Genomic DNA, 20590 nt, shown 5'->3' with positions numbered 1-20590 from the left:
TTCCTCTCCTCTCTCCCCCCCCCCCTCCAGTTTGTTGAACTTTTTTTTAAAATCCAGGCAGACAACGGCCTTTCCTGTTCTTTGAACTTCAATTTCATCAGTATGCCTTTTACATGGCATTTTGTCAAACACTTCCTTGAAATATATGCAGGCACTCATTACATTGATTAAGTAACAGGATGTTGAAGACAAAAAATTGAATTTGATTAGCCACACAATATTGTATAAACTTCAGGGCCATTTCTTTAAAATTAAAAATATGTTTCCCTCTATTACCAACCACTGTCTAGTTATTGCTTGCAAAGTAGCCATAGTGAAGACCATAAGAAATAGGAGTAGGCCGTTTGGGCTTGAGCCTGCTCTGACATTTAATAGGATCATGGCTCATCAGCCATTGATGTCTACTCTCCTGCCTTTTCTCTATAACCCTTGATAACTTCTTGATCACTGTAGACAGGCACGAGGCTGGAAGAACACAGCAAGTCAGGCAGCATCAGGAGATGGAGATGTTGGTTTCAGGTGTAACCTTTCTTCAGGACTGGGCGCAGCAAAGTAGGGATACATGAAGACAGGCAGAGGATATGAGCAGGTTGGTCAATAGAATGACTGACTTCAGTAGGTGGATTGGAGGGTGGGGGAGGAGGAGCTGGGAAGTGGTCAGGCAATGGGGAGGTGGTTATTTAAATTGGAGAAAAATAGAGCATTCTGGACTGTAGGCTTCCCAGGCAAATTATGAGGGGTTGTTCCTCCAATTTGGGGTTTGGTTTGTTGTGGCAATGGAGGAAGCAAAGGATGATCATGTCAGAAAAGGGGGTGGGGTGGGAAAGAGAATTACAATGGGTGGTGACTGGATGGTTGATTGGCTGGCCCCTGCAGGCCCACCCAAGATGCTCAGCGAACTGTTCCAAGTTTACATTTGGTCTCCCTGATGTAGAGAAGACTACATAGTGTGGTCCCCACCCATCCATTCCTACCTGCATCTACCTATCACCAACCCATCCATCCTTACCCAGACCCACTCCCTCTGTTTTGCAGCCCCCTTCCTCAGTCCTGATGAAAAAAAAGGTACCAACCAGAAGCTTCAACACCCCTCTTGCTGTTACTCTACCTGCTGTGCTACTTCTTCCAGCAATTATGCTTTAATTTACTTTTATCTAAAAAAGTTCTATTGAATAATTAATTATATACAAATTAAATCAATGATTTTACCAAATAACTGTTGACATTGAATACTTATGATATAAAGCAAAGACAGATTTTTAAAATCAGGGAATCAAGCATTATAGAGAAAAGACAGGAAAGTGTGATTGAGGACTCCAATCAGCATGATCTCATTTGAATGAGAGCCAACTATAGGCTGAAAGGCCTACTTCCACTCCACATTATGGCCTCATTTTAACCGAGAGTGTGAATGAATAGTGACAGTTCCAAGTCAGGATTGTTTTGGTAGACAACCTGAAAAGGATGGATGTCATTCGTCTTTCTATTACCTAGTCCAGCTCCAACGTTGACCACTGCAGTACAAACCATTATCTCAAGATAATTGTTTTTAAAATAAATCACTGAAGTGCCTTGAAATATTTTTCTTATGAGCTGCCTTAAGAGGTTGTTGTGTTGACCAAGTGGTTCTAACATATTAAGATTCATTTCAGCACAAGACCATCAGCTAGTCAAGTAATACCAAATTGTCTTTGTTAACTCAGATTTAAAATTTGTGCTATCCCATATCCTTCACACATTTGATGTTCCCTTCCATATTGAAGTACACTTAGCAGTTTAATCTCCAGGGGAAAAAAAAACTATTTGAATTGGAAATTTAAAAAACCTCAGCTTTGCTCATGTTCAAGGGTTAGTCAATTTCTATTTGAATTTGCTCAATTAAAACAAAGCAATTTTGAGGGGAAATCTTCAGGCCGAAGTGTCCTTTCCTCCACTCCAAGCCAACAGAGTTCATTTAATCAAAAGATACCCACTTAAAATGGCTTGAGGTCAAATGACTTTTGCAATTTCTGCTTTAAGCCTTCCAGAAATATCCTGAAATAACTATGGGTGTAGGCCTCCTCCTGTAGGGGTACCCAGCTGAAGACTGAAATTTAAAAATGCACTTTGCTGTTATCTGGAAACTTACCCAGAGTTGAAACACTAATTAGAGCTGTACAGAAGTTGCAGTGAAGTGACAAGTGTTGCCATTGAACCTGCTCAGCAGCATATTACTGACAGTTTGGGGTGGGTTAGATTCAGCTTCTGACCTTATTACTATCTTGGTTCAAATGTGGACAAAAAAGCTGAATTCCAAAGTTATGGCAAAAGTGGTTGCCTTTTAAATATGTGGGGCATCAAGGATCCTTCAGAAATTTCAGTGGGAATCAGTTGAAACTCAGTCATGTGGCACATGGGAGAACTCATGGTGCAGTACTAACATCCCTGAGCTATAAGACTTGGGTTCAAATCCCACTGGCTCCAGAGGTATTTCATGACATCTGTGCAGAAGGAAGGAAAATATCTGGCACAGAAAGATGGCTGTAGTCAGAGGTCTTTCATCTCAGCTCTATGACATCTGTACAAGACATCCTTAGTAGATTTTAAAAAAACCTTGTTCAGAGATGTTATTGCATAACTTTGGGAATGTAAACCTGGCCTGCTTTTGGACAGTGACACTATCACTGTACCACAAGATAATAGCTCTAAGATCTCTTCTTTCTCAGTACTACCTGTATTTTCCCCAGCAAGCTGCTAGAGCCTGATCAAACATTAGTATCTCTTCTGGTTCAAAATCCTGGAACTCCCTCAAAAAGGCATGAAAAAGTTTACCTACAGCACATTGACTATCTCTGGCTGGCAGCTCACCACCACCTTTGATTAGGGGCAGGTAATAAACATTGGCCTGGTCAGCAACACCCACGTCCCACAAAAGCAACACCAATTTATCCTCAGTTGTGAAGAGCTAATTCATTCTACAGCAATGACTTTAGTCAAGTTGTTCCAGGTAGATCAGTATTTGTCCTGTGCCCGAAACAAACTAAAAAGCAAGCTTTGAAGACCCAGAGTCTGTGGAGCACAATAAGCCATAACAGTTGCAGAACGATCTGTAATTGCTGCCTTAAGAATACAGTATTTAATATTTTAAAAGCGGTCCTAAAATCTTAACACTCCACAAGGAAAAAGGCATCTTTACTGCACCCAGAGATAGTCACAGCACAAAAAAAAAGACCCATTTTCCATGCAAGTCATCAAGCACCATCTCCAATCCTATTTTCCACCAAAAGCTAGACAAGATAGTATGCCCATTCCCCCAACTTGTGAATTTGGAGCAATTTTACTGTGGAGCAGAGGGCATTTAGACTTTTAGGTGAAATAACTCAAAAATCTATTACATGGGAGCACAGCCCTCCTGCAAGTTGCCTTCCAAGCCACTAACAATCCTGAGTTGGAAATACAATTACCATTCCTTCACTGTCACTGGGTCAAAATTCTGGAACACCCTTCCAAACGGTATTGTAGGTTAACCTTAAGTGCATTGCAGCCATGAAAAAGGGAGGCAGCTCTATCACCGCCAGGGCAACCAAGAATGGATAATAAATGCTGGCTGGCCAATGACACCTACATCCCACAAATGAATAAAGCTCTTAAACCACATGCTAATTGAATTTATCACATCTACCTTTCCAAAACACTAGAAGGAATTTGCAGGTTTCAGTTTAGCTCTGTTGTCCCAACACCATTGAAGTGACTGTGGTAAGCCACTGAATCTACACTTAATGGTTAACTTTACGGAAAGTGAAAGCTGCAATACTCTAGCTTTTAGAAATAATTTTGGATTTTTTCCACAATATTCCACTGGTCATGACAAAAATAGACTGATCTTGAATGCATATGGAATTTCTATGAATTGAATGGCTTTTAAAAAACCAAAAATACTGACTTAGAAATATATACAGGCATCACTATCGCAGCAGGTTGGCCAACTTTCATGACTGATGTTGAGTGACAAGACCAATGAGATTAAAAATCTACCTAAGAGCCAATAAACCAGTCAGCCCAAAAAAAGGCACAAAATGTCTTCATCTATTTGATTTACATCTGAGAATCATTATTCCAAACATGTTCACAACATGCTACAGATTCAAAAGCTTACAACTGCCAGTTTGAATGCAAACTCAAAATACATTGTGTTCTATTTTAAGAGAAGATAGGTTAGACTGAACAGACTGGAGAAGTTTGCTGTTGAAAGATTAGGAAATAACAATCTATTTTTCCCCTTAGGGCCAGCAATTAAACCATTTAATTCCCTTGAATTTTTGACTAATTGAAGATGATGTAGCCTCATGCTAAGAGTATAAACTACTGTTATGACCAACTGAAAGTTAAGAGCCAGTTCACTCCCATTTGGTTGAAGCACTGAGGACAATGCAAAATTAAAGTGGAAACACCAAAAAGATACCTGGAAGAGAAACAGGGTAAGGTACATGGGCCAAGTGTATACAACTCTAAATTAAAGTGGGAAAGAAATGAGTTATTCTGTACATATTTATTTACATCCAATTTCGCATAAATGTGGACAAGCATGATTATATGCATTACATAAATATAAATACTTCTGTACAAATTACATACCAAGATTAAAAATTAAAAAGGCATACTGTAGTTTGTCAACAAAACTTAAGCTGTGTACAGTAGTTGAATATGCAGAGTTATTGCAAGAATGAATAGTAATCAAAGTCACAGCCTGTTAAAATTAAGATTTGATCACGCTACATGTTAAATTGTACTAGATTTAAAATGAACTAATTTGTACATCACAAATCTAATAACAGATGTAAACGTACAATAGCTTCAATTGAGCATACTGTCATTTCTACAGTTCAACATTTTACACTGCTGAGGACATGCAGTCCATGCAATAAGCCAATGTTATAATCCTAACACTGTAGAATATATAGCACAGTTGTAATGCACTGTGGTCATGGTGGGATTGAGTAATGACAGGTGTGCACTATCAGCAGATGAACATACTAAAACAATTATGTCCTTAAGTGGCACACAGCCTATCAAATTAACTCATCTGCTTGAGCAGAGCACACAGTTTAACAGACAAAAGGAGTTAAGAAAAATAACTGGGCACTACATGCAGTCATACAAGCCATGCAAGGCTCTCTTCTCCCAGGTTGGTGATAGGAGGCTACCAAACTATGAAAATTGGCATTTTATTACACATTTGAATCCATGTGGCAAGTGTAATGAGATGCACCAACATATGCAATATAATTGGGACATTACCAATTAGTTACTTGGACACCGTTAATTCATTCACATCTGTTAAAAGCATGTGCAATTTTTGTAAACAGCCTGCATGTATCATATTGAGCTACATAGAGTTAATGTTTAAATTAATGAAGGCAGAGTTGCTATTCTAGGAGAAAGAGGCTCAGATTCATTGGCCTCGACAGCATTCTGTATTATTCAGACTCCCATTTTAAATACTTTGAACACATTTACAGGCTGATTGTGTTCTAGTAGAGGAAAATTGTTTTCTAATTAAAGTCTTAAAAACAAGTCAACTTGAAAAGCCTTCCCTATTTGCACAAGTTTTCCCTGAATAACATCAGCATGAAAGTCATTAACCTACAAAACTGAGTCTACGTATGCCTATGTGAAGACAGCTCCAAGACTAATGGAATTGGCTATGCACCTTAAAATCCAAGTTATTCAAATATACAGTCTATCATATTTTAAAATCTATTTAACTCTATAGACTATACTAGAAGTCATCCAAAGATTGAAGTCTGCTTAGGCACTAGAAACATGTTATCAAACAAGTTTTTGGTTGGTCAATTTACTCAATTAAAAGCACTACAACATACTGTCTTAAGCTAGCTTGGCACATCAACCACTACTAGTGATCGCCATTTAACCAGCTCATTCCATTCATTTTGTAGGTCAACGGTTTCACTTGTTGCGATTAGTACTGTGTGCTCAATTGCATTTAGTATTGTCCAGCCACCTTACAATTAGGAACTAGGGTTAAAGCACAATTGGAGAACAGACAAGGATTAAAACAGCCCATGCATCTGCTCTATGAGGACCCTAAAATAGATTGGGGATAAAAAGAAATAAATGCAGTCTTTGATAGTTATTGTCTTCAATTGCCTGTTTAAATCCTCTGAATTTTCTCAGCCACAATAATAGGGTTCTCTTTCCTGATTTTCATTGCTGCTTCTGCCTTGTAATCATAAGGGCAATTATGTTTATCTGAGTAACGATGAAGTCCACAGAACAAGTTCCCACAACGACAGTCAAAACCTGCTATAGAAGAGAAGAGAAAATCTTTATTCTAGCTTAAGTAGTATGAATTCAAAACCAGTGTTTTTATAAAAAGTTACATTGCTATTCATGCAGGTGCATCATGCTCATTTCCACCCAGAAATAAAGAATTTAATTTAAAAGTTGAGCAACCTGTACAAGAAATAGCTTGGTGTTGCTATATCAAGTTCTTCACTCCAATTAGTCATTGTGGCTACAAGCAGTAGCTATCAAGCTATTTTGGCATAAAAAGGCCTAAGAATGTCAAAGTGACCACCCATGTGGATTAAGTTATGGCCAGAGAATTTAACAACTAAACCAGTTGTGAACTAAAATTGATTTAAAACTAAAGGATCTTTGACAGGACATACAACAGGGATGTGAAATGATCAGGATATCAAAAGCAATTTAAGCAGGAAGAATATGAAACAAAAGAAAACCATGTCAGAATGAGAAGCTAAAGTAGGAAAATGATCTTGCGTAGTAAAAGAAAATTGGAATTAAATCATAATGAGGAGGTTGCTAAGCTGAAATCTCTACATATTAATCTTCCATCACCTTTCTCAAATTCATCCATGAGCAATACCAAGGGAAGAGGTCACTTAAAGGATATAATAGCAGAACATGCAGAAATACACAATCATGCAGCCAGCTTTGATTTAGGAATGGGAAATCATGCTTGACAAAGTTCTTTGACATGGTATAAGCAGGATAGGCAAAGGGAACTTGTAACATTTGGATTTGCAAAAGACATTTAAGTTGTGTTAATTCCAATAGGTTAGGAGACTATGGTGTTGGGGTAGTACAGCAGTACAGATAGAGGATAGCTAACCGTTAGACAGTGGAGATAAAATACCATTTTCAAGATGGCTACCTGCAACTAATGGAGTATTACAGGATCAGTGCTGGGCAGGGGGGGGGGGGGGGGGGGGGGGGGGGCAGTTACTGGATATTTTGTTTCAGGTGGTCATCACACCAGTAGATTAAGTACCTTAAGGTCAGTCCGGTCAGAGCAGGGTGTGACTGTGGGTCATAGATGTACCGCATGGAAACAGACCCTTCGGCCCAACTAGTCCATGCCAACCAGATATCCCAATCAATCTAGTCCCACTTGTCAGCACCAAACCCATATCTTCCAAAGCCATCTATTTATATACCCATCCAGATGCCTTTTAAGTGTTACAATTGCACTAGCCTCCACCACTTCTGGCAGCTCATTCCATCATGTACCACCCTCTGAAAAAGTTGCCCCTTAGGTCTCATATCTTTCCCCACTCACCCTAAACCTATGCCCTCAGTTTTGGACTCCCCCACCCCAGGGAAAAGATTGCCTATTTACCCTACCCATGCCCCTCATGATTTTATAAACATGAGGTCACCCCTCAACCTCCAATGCTCCAGGGAAAGCAGCTCAGGCTTTTCAACCTCTCCCTATAGCTCAAATCCACGATTCCTGGCAACAGCCTTGTAACCCTTTCAAGTTTCACAACATCCTTCTGATAGGAAGATCAGAATTGCACGCAATATTCCAAAAGTGGCCTAACCAACATTCCTGTACAGCTGCAACATGACCCAACTCCTGTACCTGATACTCTGACCAAAGAAAGCAAGCATACTAAACTCCTTCAAGGAGCTATGAACCTGCACTTCAGGGTCTTTGTTCAGTAACACTCCCTAGAACCTTCAGTGTACAAGTCCTGCTAAGATTTGCTTTCCCAAAATGCAGCACCTCATTTATCTAAATTAAACTCCATCTGCCACTCCTCAGCCCATTGGCCCATCTGATCAAGATCCCATTGTAATCAGAGTGAGGCAGGTAGTGGGATCCTGTATTCTGGAACAGAGGAGCCTCTGATCTTGATCTTGCCCAACAGGTACAATGAAATTTGCTCCCTGTACAGCTATAGGGAGGATGAGCCAGCTGACCATGGCACTGATTTAGGAGACCATTCAACAGGAAGAAGCCAAAACAATTGGTAGTTTAAGAGATTATAAAACTTGGAATAGACAGCATCCTTTGTTAGCAGGATCAAGACTCCTGTAAGACCATAAGACACAGGAGTGGAAGGAAGACCATTCGGCCCATCGAGTCCACTCCGCCATTCAATCATGGCTGATGGGCATTTCAACTCCACTTACCCACATTCTCCCCGTAGCCCTTAATTCCTTGTTACATCAAGAATTTATCAATTTCTGCCTTGAAGACATTTAGTGTCCCAGCCTCCACTGCACTCCGTGGCAATGAATTCCACAGGCCCACCACTCTCAGGCTGAAGAAATGTCTCCACATTTCTGTTCTGAATTTACCCCCTCTAATTCTAAAGCTGTGTCCACGGGTCCTAGTCTCCTCGCCTAACGGAAACAATTTCCTAGCGTCCACCCTTTCCAAGCCATGTATTATCTTGTAAGTTTCTATTAGATCTCCCCTTAATCTTCTAAACTCCAATGAATACAATCCCAGGATCCTCAGCCATTCCTCATATGTTAGAGCTTCCATTCCAGGGATCATCCGTGAGAATCTCCGCTGGACACGCTCCAGTGCCAGTATGTTCTTCCTGAGGTGTGGGGACCAAAACTGGACACAGTACTCCAAATAGGGCCCAACCAGAGCTTTATAAAGTCTCAGTAGCACAACAGTGCTTTTATATTCCAACCCTCTTGAGATAATTGACAACATTGCATTCACTTTCTTAATCACGGACTCAACCTGCATGTTTACCTTTAGAGAATCCTCAACTAGCACTCCCAGATTCCTCTGTACTTTGGCTTTACGAATTTTCTCAGTTTAGAAAGTAATCCATGCTTCTATTCTTTTTCCCAAAGTGCAAGACCTCGCATTTGCTCACATGGAATTCCATCAACCATTTCCTGGACCACTCCTCCAAACTGTCTAGATCCTTCTGCAGCCTCCCCACTTCCTCAGTACTACCTGCCTATCCACCTAACTTTCTAGCGAAGTTTGCCGACGATACAATGCCCCCAGTCCCTTCATCCAGATCATTAATATATAATGTGAACAGCTGCGGTCCCAACATTGAACCCTGCGGGACACCGCTGGTCACCGGCTGCCATTCCGAAAAAGAACTTTTATCCCTACTCTCTGCCTCCTGTCAGACAGCCAATCCTCAAATCAATACCAGCAGCTCACCTCGAACACCATGGGCCCTCACCTTGCTCAGCAGTCTCCCGTGTGGCACCTTATCAAAGGCCTTTTGGAAGTCTAGGTAGACCACATCCACTGGGTTTCTCCGGTCTAACCTACTTGTCACCTCTTCAAAGAACTCCAACAGGTTTGTCAGGCACGACCTCCCCTTACTAAATCCATGTTGACTTGTTCTAATTCGACCTTGCTCTTCCAAGAATTTAGAAACCTCATCCTTAATGATGGATTCTAGAATTTTACTAGAAGGTATGCTGCCTGTCTAGTGCCAAGGTAAGGGACATCCGACTGACTTGAAAGGATATTGGGGGGAAAAAAAAAAAAGAGGGAATCCAGTTGTGGCCTATATCAGGGCAAAACGATTTGGGTTAGCACTGCTGCCTCACAGCACCAGAAACCCTCTAGGTTCAATTCCTGCCTCAGCCGACTGTATGGAGTTTGCACAATTCTCCCAGTGTCTGCGTGGGTTTCCTCCCACAATCCAAAAAAGTGTGCAGGTTAGGTGAATTGGCCATGCTAAATTGCCGGTGTTAGGTGAAGGGGTAAATGTAGGGGAATGGGTCTGGAAGGGTTGCGCTTCATCAAGTCAGTGTGGACTTGTTGGGCCGAAGGGCCTGTTTCCACACTAAGTAATCTAATCTAATCTAATGTGGGCATGACTCGAAAAAAAAGGTCTTGTTTACGGAATATCAGAAACTAGGAAGTAAGTTAAAGAACAGGTCCTTAAGGGTTAAAATCTTTGGATTACTACCTGAGCCACGTGCAAACCGGCATGCGATGAGAGAATAAGGGAAGTAAACACATGGTCTGACAAGGGGTTCTTTTCATGGAGCACTATCTTTAGCATTGGTACAGGAGGGATCTGTACTGTTGAGGGTATAGTCTCCATCTTTAGTGAAAGAGTAAATAGTGTGGTCAACAGGACTTAAAGTACAGGTTGGACAGGGGAAAAAGGGAAACTCCAATTATATTGGCCAATGGGAAACAAAGCAGGTTAACATCTCTGGAGTTGGATTCAACTGTATGGGGGAAAAGTTTAAAATACAAAAAAGGAGAACTCCAGTACACATGTTTGGAAAGGGTTAGGGATCAAAACTTCAAACACACAGGATAAAGGATGACAAATAAGAGGGTCAGTAAATATAGGACTGAAGATGCTGTACCCAAATGCATGCAGTATATGAAATAAGGCAAATGAACTTGAGGTGCAAATCAAAGTTGGCAGGTATATTGTGCCAGGCAGAGGTGGCTGTAAGGAGATCAGGACTGGGAGGCAAATATCCAAGGATATACATTCTAACAAAAAAGATAGGCAGGTGGGCAGAGGGAGTGGTCTTGCCTCATTAATGAAATCAAGTCAATAGCCAGAAACAAAATGTAGGGTCAGATGTAGATGTCTGAGGCCAGACTGAGGAATGGCAAAGGTTAAAAAAACCATAATGGGAGTTATATACAGGCCTCCAAACAGCAAGATGTGGGGCACAAGATACCTTTCTTACAACCTTTCAACCAAGGTTGCAATGATCATGGGGATTTCAATATACAAGTGGACTGGGAAAATTAGACTGCTAGTAGACTGCAAGAAAAAGGGAACTTGTGGAATATTGACAAGATGCCTTTTGGAACAGCTTGTGGCGTTTAGGGAATAGGAAATTCTAGATTCAGTGATATGCAATGTGAAAGACTTGATAAGGGAACCTAAAGGTGAAGGAACCCTTATAAAACAGACGATAATGAAGTAATTTATTCTGCAATTTGAGAAGCTAGATTCAGATGTAATGGTATTACAGTTGAATAAAATGCAACTGGAGGCATGAGGGTGCAGCTGACTAGGACTGACTGGGGAGAGAAGCCTAGCAGGAAAGGCAGTGGAACAGCAATGGCAGGAGTTTCTGGGAGTAATTCAACAAAAGGTTGAGCACACATTTGATAGATGAGGTGGATTTTTAAAAGAGTCACCTTGTACGGAGAGGGGAAAGTGGCTTGATGAAGGGACTTCAAGCAGGTAATTCTAGTGTTTGGAACCTGGCACGGCTGTCAATTATGGGTGAAATGTGGGAATATGACACTGGGTCTACGGGATGTGGTTGTAGGCTGGAGGAAGTTACGCAAGTTAAGATGGCTGAGGCCAAGAAGAAATATTAAAGGTAATGATGAGAAACAGATGCCTTCAGCTGTCTGGGTCCTCCCTCACTATTTCCCTTTCCTCATTTTATCTCCTTTCTTGCTCAGGATTTTTTGATGATTTTGATAGTAAATGACACCTTGTGGCTCTTTTCAATGAAAGATGATTGAAATACAAGTAGTAAATATTCTGTAAAACACACAGGCTACACTATCTTTTAGCTTGCCAATGGTCTTTAGTGATTTCCTGTGATGTGCCCTGTTCCATTAAAAATATTTCCATCCAAATTTAATGTTTTTCAGGAAAATAGAGGAATAAATAAGGTTGGTGCTGTGATGACTTTACCAGTGCAAGGGACAAGATTTTAAGTTAAAATCTGATAAATTGCGATTGATTACCACTTAAGACAATAGGTGCAGGAGTAGGCCATTCTGCCCTTGGAGCCTGCACCACCATTCAATATGATCATGGCTGATCATTCCTAATCAGTATCCTCTTCCTGCCTTATCTCCACAACCCTTGATTCCACAATCCTGGAGAGCTCTATCCAACTCTTTCTTAAATGAATCCAGAGACTGGGCCTTCACTGCCCTCTGGGGCAGAGCATTCCACACAGCCACCACTCTCTGGGTGAAGATGTTTCTCCTCATCTCTGTTCGAAATGGTCTACCCCGTATTTTTAAGCTGTGTCCTCTGGTTCGGCACTCCCCCATCAGCAGAAACATGTTTCCTGCCTCCAGACTGTCCAATCCTTTAATAATCTTAGATGTCTCAATCAGATCCCCTCTCAGTCTTCTAAACTCAAGGGTATACAAGCCCAGTCGCTCCAGTCTTTCAGCGTAAGGTAATCCCACCATTCCAGGAATTGACCTAGTGAACCTATGCTGCACTCCCTCAATAGCCAGAATGTCTTTCCTCAAATGTGGGAACCAGAACTGCACACAGTACTCCAGGTGTGGTCTCACCAGGGCCCTGTACAGCTGCAGAAGCATCTCTTTGCTTCTATACTCAATCCCTCTTGTTATGAAGGCCAGCATGCTATTAGCCTTCTTCACTACCTGCCGTACCTGCATGCTTACCTTCATTGACTGGTGTACAAGAACACCCAGATCTCTGTACTGCCCCTTTACCTAAATTGATTCCATTGAGGTAGTAATCTTCCTTCCTGTTCCAAGATGACAATTACTCTAACACTCATCTTTGTAAAGGCTGTTTTAATTCTATCAATCAAATTAAATTCTGACTGCATTGTCTGCGATTAGAAAATATCACTGTCTTCATTTGTTGCTTCTTTCTTTCCTTCCCCTGGTAACTGGATTTTCCTCAGTAGGAAGAATTAAGCTCACATGCATATCCATATTCCGATAGCACAGAACCTGTGTGTTGAAAGTTTACTTCTGTGCTAATTATTTCAAATCGAATAGTTCAGTTAGAGTCATGGAGATACACAGCACAGAAACAGACCCTTCGGGTCCATGCTGACCAGATATCTTAAATAAATCTAGCTGCATTTGCCAGGGTTTGGCCCATAACCCTTTAAACCCTTCCTATTCATATACCCATTCAAATGGGTTTTAAAAAAAAAAAGTGTTGTAATTGCAAAGATTTTGCAAATCTTTTCTGAACCCTTTCAACTTTCACAACCTTCTTATAGCATTGAGACTAGAACTGCATGCAGTATTCTAATAGTGGCCTAACCAATGTTGTTTTTCAACAAAGTTACAGAATAGTCAGAGGGAAATTCAGAAGCAAACTTGTAAGATCTCAGCTATTTGTAAGAATAATAGGGTAGTTATGGTAGGGGATTTTAACTTTCCAAACATCAACTGGGACTGCCAGAGTGTTAAAGGTTTAGATGGAGAGGAATTTAAGTGCGTATAAGACAGTTTTCTGATTCTCTAGTAGATACATCCACATACTGAAAGTACAAAACTTGACTACTCTTGGGAAATAAGGCAGAGCAGGTGACTGAGGTGTCAGTGGGGGAGCACTTTGGGGCCAGCGACCATAATTCTATTTGTTTTAAAATGGTGATGGGAAAGGATAGACTAGATCTAAAAGTTGAAGTTCTAAATTGGAGAAAGGCCAATTTTGACAGTAATAGGCAAGAACTTTCAAAAGCTTATTGGAGGCAGATGTTTGCAGGTAAAGAGACAGCTGGAAAATGGGAAGCTTCAGAAATGAGATAACAAGAATACAGAGAAAGTATATTCCTGTCAGGGTGAAGGGGAAGGCTGGTAGGTATAGGGAATGCTGGATGACTAAAGAAATTGAGGGTTTGGTTAAGAAGGTATAGACAGGAGAGATTGAGTGAATCCTTAAAAGATTATAAAGGAGTATACAAGAGGAAAATCAGGAGGGCAAAAAGGGGATTGAGATAGAATTAAGGAGAATCCAATGCTATTTGCCAAAGGGTTTTTACAAATATTAAGGACAAAAGGGTAACTAGGGAGAAAATAGGGCCCCTCAAAGATCAGCAAAGCAGCCTTTGTGTGGAGCCACAGAAAATGGGGGAGATACTACATGAATATGAGTATTCACTCTGGAAAAGGGTATGGAAGATTAAACTGTAGGGAAATAGATGGCGACGTCTTGCAAAATGTCCAGATCACAGGAGGAAGTCCTGGATTTCTTGAAACGGTTAAAGGTGGATAAATCCCAAGGACCTGACCAGGTGTACCCAAGAACTCTGGGAAGCTAGAGAAGTGATTGCTGGGCCTCTTGCTGAGATATTTGTATCATCGATAGTCACAGGTGAGATGCCGGAAGACAGGAGGTTGGTAAACGTGGTGCCACTGTTGAAGAAGAGCGGTAAAGACAAGCCAGGGAACTATAGACCAGTGAGCCTGACCCTCGGTGGTGGTCAAGTTGTTGGAGGGAATCCTGAGGGACATGTATTTGGAAAGGCAAGATTTGATTAGATAGTCAACATGGCTTAGTGCATGGGAAATCATGTCTCACAAACTTGATTGAGTTTTTTGATGAAGTAACAAAGAGGATTGATGAGGGCAGAGTGGTAGATGTGATCTATATGGACTTCAGTAAATTGTTTCACAAGGTTCCCCATGGGAGACTGATTAGCAAGGTTAGATCTCATGGAATAAAGGGAGAACTAGTCATTTGGATACAGAACTGGCTCAAAAAAGGTAGAAGTCAGAGGGTGGTGGTGGAGGATTGTTTTTCAGACTGGAGGCCTGTGACCAGTGGAGTGCCACAAGGATCAGTGCTGGGTCCTCTACTTTGTCATTTACATAAATGATTTGGATGCAAGCATAAGAGGTACAGTTAGTAGGTTTGCAGAGGACACCAAAATTGGAGGTGTAGTGGACTGCGAAGAGGGTTACCTCAGATACAACAGGATCTGGACCAGATGGGCCAATGGGCTGAGAAATGGCAGATGGAGTTTAATTCAGATAAATGCGAGGTGTTGCATTTTAGGAAAGCAAATCTTCGCAGAACTTATACACTTAATGGTAAGGTCCTACGGTGTGTTGCTGAACAAAGAGGCCTTGGAGTGCAGGTTCATAGCTCCTTGAAAGTGGAGTTGCAGGTAGATAGGATAGTGAAGGCGGCATTTGGTATGCTTTCCTTTATTGGTCAGAGTATTGAGTACAGGAATTGGGAGGTCATGTTGCGGCTTTTTACCAGGACATTGGTTAGGCCACTGTTGGAATATTGCGTGCAATTCTGGTCTCCTTCCTATCGGAAAGATGTGGTGAAACTTGAAAGGGTTCAGAAAAGATTTACAAGGATGTTGCCAGGGTTGGAGGATGTGAGCTATAGGGAGAGGCTGAACAGGCTGGGGCTGTTTTCCCTGGAGTGTCGGAGGTTGAGAGGTGGCCTTAGAGGTTTACAAAATTGAGGGGCATGGATAGGATAAATAGGCAAAGTCTTTTCTGAGGGGGGGTGGGGGTCCAGAACTACAGGGCATAGGTTTAGGGTGGGGAATAAAAAAAAAGTCCTACGGGGCAACTTTTTCATGCAGAGGGTGGTACGTGTATGGAATGTGCTGCCAAAGGATGTGGTGGAGGCTGGTACAATTGCAACATTTAATAGGCACTTGGATGGGTTGATGAATAGGAAGGGTTTGGAGGGATATGGCCCAAGTGCTGGCAGGTGGGACTGGATTGGGATATCTGGTTGGCATGGACAGGTTGGACCGAAGGGTCTGTTTCCATGCTGTACATCGGACTCTAAATTAGAGATACAGCAAAAACTCATCCCTTGGAAAAAGCAGCATACTAAGGAAGGATGAGGCAACCATGCCTGACAAATTAGGGACAGAATAAAAGCGAAAGAAAGCAATGTGGCAATGGGAAGCCTACAAGAAAACAACAGAAAGTGGGGGGGGCAAAGGTCAGTATGGCCATCACTAATGTGGTGCTAAAAAAAAAAAACTGAAAAAAGGCCTAAATCGCCTGGATCAGAGATTACAGCCCAGAGTTTGGGAGAAGATAGCTAGAGCTCGTGGAGGTCTTAAGTGATCTTTTGGGAATCACTAGAGTCAGGGATAGTCCCAGAGGACTGAAAAATCAGTAATGTAATGCCCTTGTTAAAGGAGGGAGTAAGGCAAAAGACAAATTACAGGACAATTAGCCTAACCTCAGCTCTGGATAAGATTTGAGTCCATTGTGAAGAATGGGATTTCTGAATGCTTGGAAGTACATGGTAAAATGGGGCAAAGTCAGCATAGTTTCATCAAGGGAAGGTCATGCCTGACAAATCTGCTGGAATTTGAGGATATACCATGGAGAGCCAATGAATGTTATCCACTTGCACTTCAAGACTTTGACAAGGTGCCACATGAGATTGTTGAGTAAGCCAAGAGTCCATGGTGCTAGAGGCAAGGTACAGCATGGATAGAAGATTGGCAGAACTCTGGGCTGAAAGGACCCTTCTCAGGATGGCAGCTGATCACTGTTGCAGAATGCCATTGTCAGTGTTGGGACAACTTTTCACTTTACACATGAATGATTAGATGAAGGATCAAGGGCATTCTAGCTAAGTTTGCAGATGTAAAGATAGACAGAGGAACAAGTATAGAGGAGGCAGAGAGGCTGCAGAAGGATTTGGACAGGTTAAGAAGTGGGTAAAGGAGGACAATACATTGTGGGAAAGATCTGCACTTTGCTAGTAAGAGGCATGTGCAGTTTTCTAATGTGGAGAAAACTCAAGTCTGAAGCACAAAGGGACTTGGTAGTCCAAGATTTTCAAACTTGTAGGTTAAGTCAGTAGTTAGCAAAGCCAGCACTAGAATATAAAAGCAGTAATGAATTGGAGGCTTTAAGAGGCACTGGTCAGACATTTGGAGTTGAGCAATTTTGGGTCCATGCCTCAGGAAAGATGTACCGGCCCTGGAAAGAGAATGACTGCAGGAATAAAAGGCTTAACATAAATGAGGAACGTTTGAGGACTGAGTCCATACTTTGAGTTAAAAAAAAAAAGGATGAGGGTGCTCTAACTGAAACCAGAATACCCAAAGGCCTGGACAGAGTGGACATTGGGAAGATGTTTCCATTAGCAGGAAAGACTAGGACACAAGGGCACAGCCTTAGAGTAAAGGAAGACCCTTTAGCACAGAGACAAGGAGAACCTTCAGTCAGAGTGGTGAATCTATGGAATTCATTTCCACAGGAAGCTGTGGAGGCCAGGTCTTAAATATATTGAAGATAGATAGGTTCTTGATTGTCAAGGGGACCAACAATTAGAGAAAATAGAGAATGGGGTTGGGACATTATCAGCATAATTGAATGGCAGGACTTAGTGGGCTGAATGGCCCAGCTTCTGATCCTCTTATGGTCTAATATACTATTGCCAGGTTTGCAGATGACAATAGGTCAGAAAGAAAGTATGGGATGAGAGTCTGCAGAGGGATATGAATAAGTGTATCTGCCAGGGTTTTTGCTCAATGTAAAGTGGAAAAGTGAGGTAAGAACAAGAGATGAATATTGTGGAAGGATTGTAGAAAGCTTAGCAGGCAATAGGAAAGGGAAACAGAATATTAGCTTTGAAGTCAAAGGAGAAAGTGTCAAAGGGATGGCTTGCTAAAGCTATACAAGCCACTAGCTGGAATACTGTGAACAGTCTGAGGCCAATTTAAGGAACCTATTTCCCCTGGTGAGAGAAATCTAGGGCTGGAGGATAATGTGTATCCAGTCACTATAAGAAGTTAGGAGAATTCCCCCTCTCCCCTCAAGGGCAGTGAATCTCAAATCCTTTACTGCAAAATAAAAAGACTGAATATACTTAACCCAAGGTGAAGATAGTTTAACTCGGCAAGAGAACCCAGAATTACAGGGAAAGGCAGAAAAGTGGAATGAGGATTACATCAACCATGAGCTCACGGAATTAAAGCAGACTCAATGGGTCAAGTGGCCTATTTCATCTCCCACTCAATACTTTTATCCATAATATATTGCCGGTATAGGATTGTAGATGCCATGGGACAAATGTAAAGTGACAGATTTCTTCATATTTTTCTTCATATGAAATATTATGGTGAGGAGGACACTGGAGTCATAGCAAAGTCTATAAACCAACCAGCTGCAAATTTGTTGGCACTTACAAATGCAAACACTTCAGTTTAGCGCTTTATAAACTCACCTGTAAGACCAACTTTTTTCCTGCACTGAAAACACCTATTCTTCTTTGGACGGGGTACCTCTAGCAATTTATCTTCACTCCCTGATGTACTAGCTGGTGCAGGTAGGGCAGATGGTTGTGCTATAACTAAACACAAGTAGGTTATTCACATTATATCAATTGGTTATAAACATCTATATCAAATAACTACATTTACTCCTTAAGTATTACCCTGATTATCCATATTTGCAGAAGGAAAATTCAAAGTTCAATTGATGTTCCATCATTTTTTCTTATACAATGAAGGTAGGCATATTGAAGAGTGGGTCCCAAACATGGTATACACTGCAGTCATGTTGGTACGAAGCATTTTCCATTTAGCAGTAACATTAAAGTGACAATGTCACAATCCAGCCCAACCAAAAAAAAGCTGCTGCAAACCAACTCTGGTTGTTTTAAAGCTTGAGTACATATTGAATAGAAAAACAATACTATGATGTGCAGACACCTTGAGCGAGACCTAACAAAGAACAAATGCATATCAAATACTTAGCTATTGATAAAGCTTTAGAAAAGGGATTGGTAAGAAGCTATAAGTATTGTTCTAGATAGCTAGATGAAAAGGTTGTTCAGAAGATAGTGATAGAAAAGTTTAGGACTGGACAAACATGTAAGTATCGAAAAAAACTTGACATGTTCAGGATCAAGGCCAGCAAGGACAGAAAATAAACAGACCCCTTGAGGCTGCATTGTTACTCAGTATGATCTTGGCAAGTCTTCAGTTCATACCAATTACCCACCTGCTTCCATATGCTCAAGTCCTTGAAATTAAGTCCAGTCAAGAATTAAAATATTTGCAGCCAGTGAAAGGTTCTCTGACTACAGTATAATACAAGACCACTTTTGGAGACTGCTTTCAAGTTTCAAATTCCCCAAAATGAAAACTACTTCAACCCTGTAAGAAGCTGGCTTGAGTCAGATGTACAGCATAGAAACAGACCCTTCAGTCCAATTCATCCATGCTGACACTATCCTAACCTAATCTAGTGCTATTTGCCAGCAATTGGCCCAGATCCCTCTGAACCTTTCCTATTCATATACCCATCCAGATGCCTTTTAAGTATTATAGTTGTACTAGCTTCCACCACTTGCTCTGACAGCTCATTCCATACATGCACCACAGTGGGGGGAAAAAGTTGCCCCTTGGGTCCCTTTTATATCTTTCTCCTCATCCTAACTTATGTCCTGTAGTTAGGGACTTCCCCCATCCCAGGGGAAAAGGCTTGTCTCTTTACCCTATCCATGCTCCTTGTGATCTTATAAACTTCTAAAGGTCACATGAGACTAAGTCCCATTCTAAATTCTTGAGTGAAAGCCTCCATAATAAATTGAGGTTTAAGAGATTTAGCCTAAATTTAAGCAACAAAAGGTTCTGAAGTATAAAATCAGGAATGTGACCCATTCTGAAGTTTGCCCAAAAGTAACTGTGGGTAGTTTGACTGTTTAGATCAGGGAAAGTTTTGATTATTTGACTGAAGGTAGTGCAAGCTATTTAATCTTAGTAAACTCAAACTGCTTCTACTTTCTCCTGGAGAGGACATCCACCAACACCCCCACAAGAAAAAAAAGGGGCTACAGAAGGAATGTACTTAATCATCTCACCCTTCAAACTGAAACTCTACAGCTGTTTCCACATCTGTACAAAAGCATCAATTCTCCCAAACTGATCTGCTGCCATTTCAAAATGAAAATCAGTTCTTCTATGGGCCATACTGAACACCATGTTTTGCAAGAACCTCTTCAAGCATTGATAAGGAAGAAATTGTTTCTTCAAGATGTTTAGTGGTTAAAAAAATTACCTGGCTCTGCCAACTGAACTTCTGTCTCCTTTTCCTCTCTGGAAATACTCATTTCAGTCATCTGCTGCGTCACAGGCAAGGTTGATCCAGACATGCTTCTGCCAAGCAGAAAGATACATCAGGATAATTAGTTTAGTTCTCAAAAGAAAAACCTGCAAAAACAAAAATCTATTAGCACTATTAAAATGAAGGAATTTTCTATTGTTACTGCCATTTGATCCACATTTTTCAAAAAAATTCTGCAGTTTTATTGCATTTTAACTGTGCATCTTGGGACTGGAACTATATCTGCAAGGTGTCCTCAATCAGATTTGAGCAACTCAAAATAGAGACTCTTCATAAGCACCGGTTCCACAGGGACTAATGGAAAAACAGGAGTCAAGTCTGCAGGATTGACCTCAAAACACTTAAAACTATAGCGTTCAAATTGAAATACAGTACTTCAAAGTCTTACTGGTAGAAATTGTTAAAATTTTCAAAGGAAGTGAATAATTTACTTAGCAAAACCAAATGCAAAGGGGAGCTGCATCCAGGGTGTTTGCTGGGGTGGATGACAGGGGCTGT

The 20590-nt window shown here is 41.1% G+C and overlaps 1 protein-coding gene across 2 annotated transcripts in view; it reads right to left on the bottom strand.

Moving 5' to 3' along the window:
• Nucleotides 1–4509: 4509 nt before the first annotated feature.
• Nucleotides 4510–20590, bottom strand: part of zfand5a (zinc finger, AN1-type domain 5a) — a 28724-nt gene continuing 12643 nt past the window's right edge. The window contains exons 4-6 of one of the 2 annotated variants that reach the window (XM_043712062.2): nt 20027–20124; nt 18189–18314; nt 4510–6303 (exon numbers count right to left, since the gene is read on the bottom strand). In XM_043712062.2, the coding sequence (XP_043567997.1) occupies nt 6152–6303; nt 18189–18314; nt 20027–20124 (376 nt within the window). In that variant the 3' untranslated portion in view covers nt 4510–6151. The remainder of the gene's footprint in view (nt 6304–18188; nt 18315–20026; nt 20125–20590) is intronic. The other variant, XM_043712071.2, reaches the window with a different exon arrangement.

This window comes from Chiloscyllium plagiosum, unplaced genomic scaffold (genome assembly GCF_037043375.1).
Source record: "Chiloscyllium plagiosum isolate Xiang-an unplaced genomic scaffold, Cpla_swu_hap1 HiC_scaffold_2, whole genome shotgun sequence".
NCBI lineage: Eukaryota > Metazoa > Chordata > Chondrichthyes > Orectolobiformes > Hemiscylliidae > Chiloscyllium > Chiloscyllium plagiosum.
This window is presented reverse-complemented; position numbering and strand designations above follow the sequence as displayed.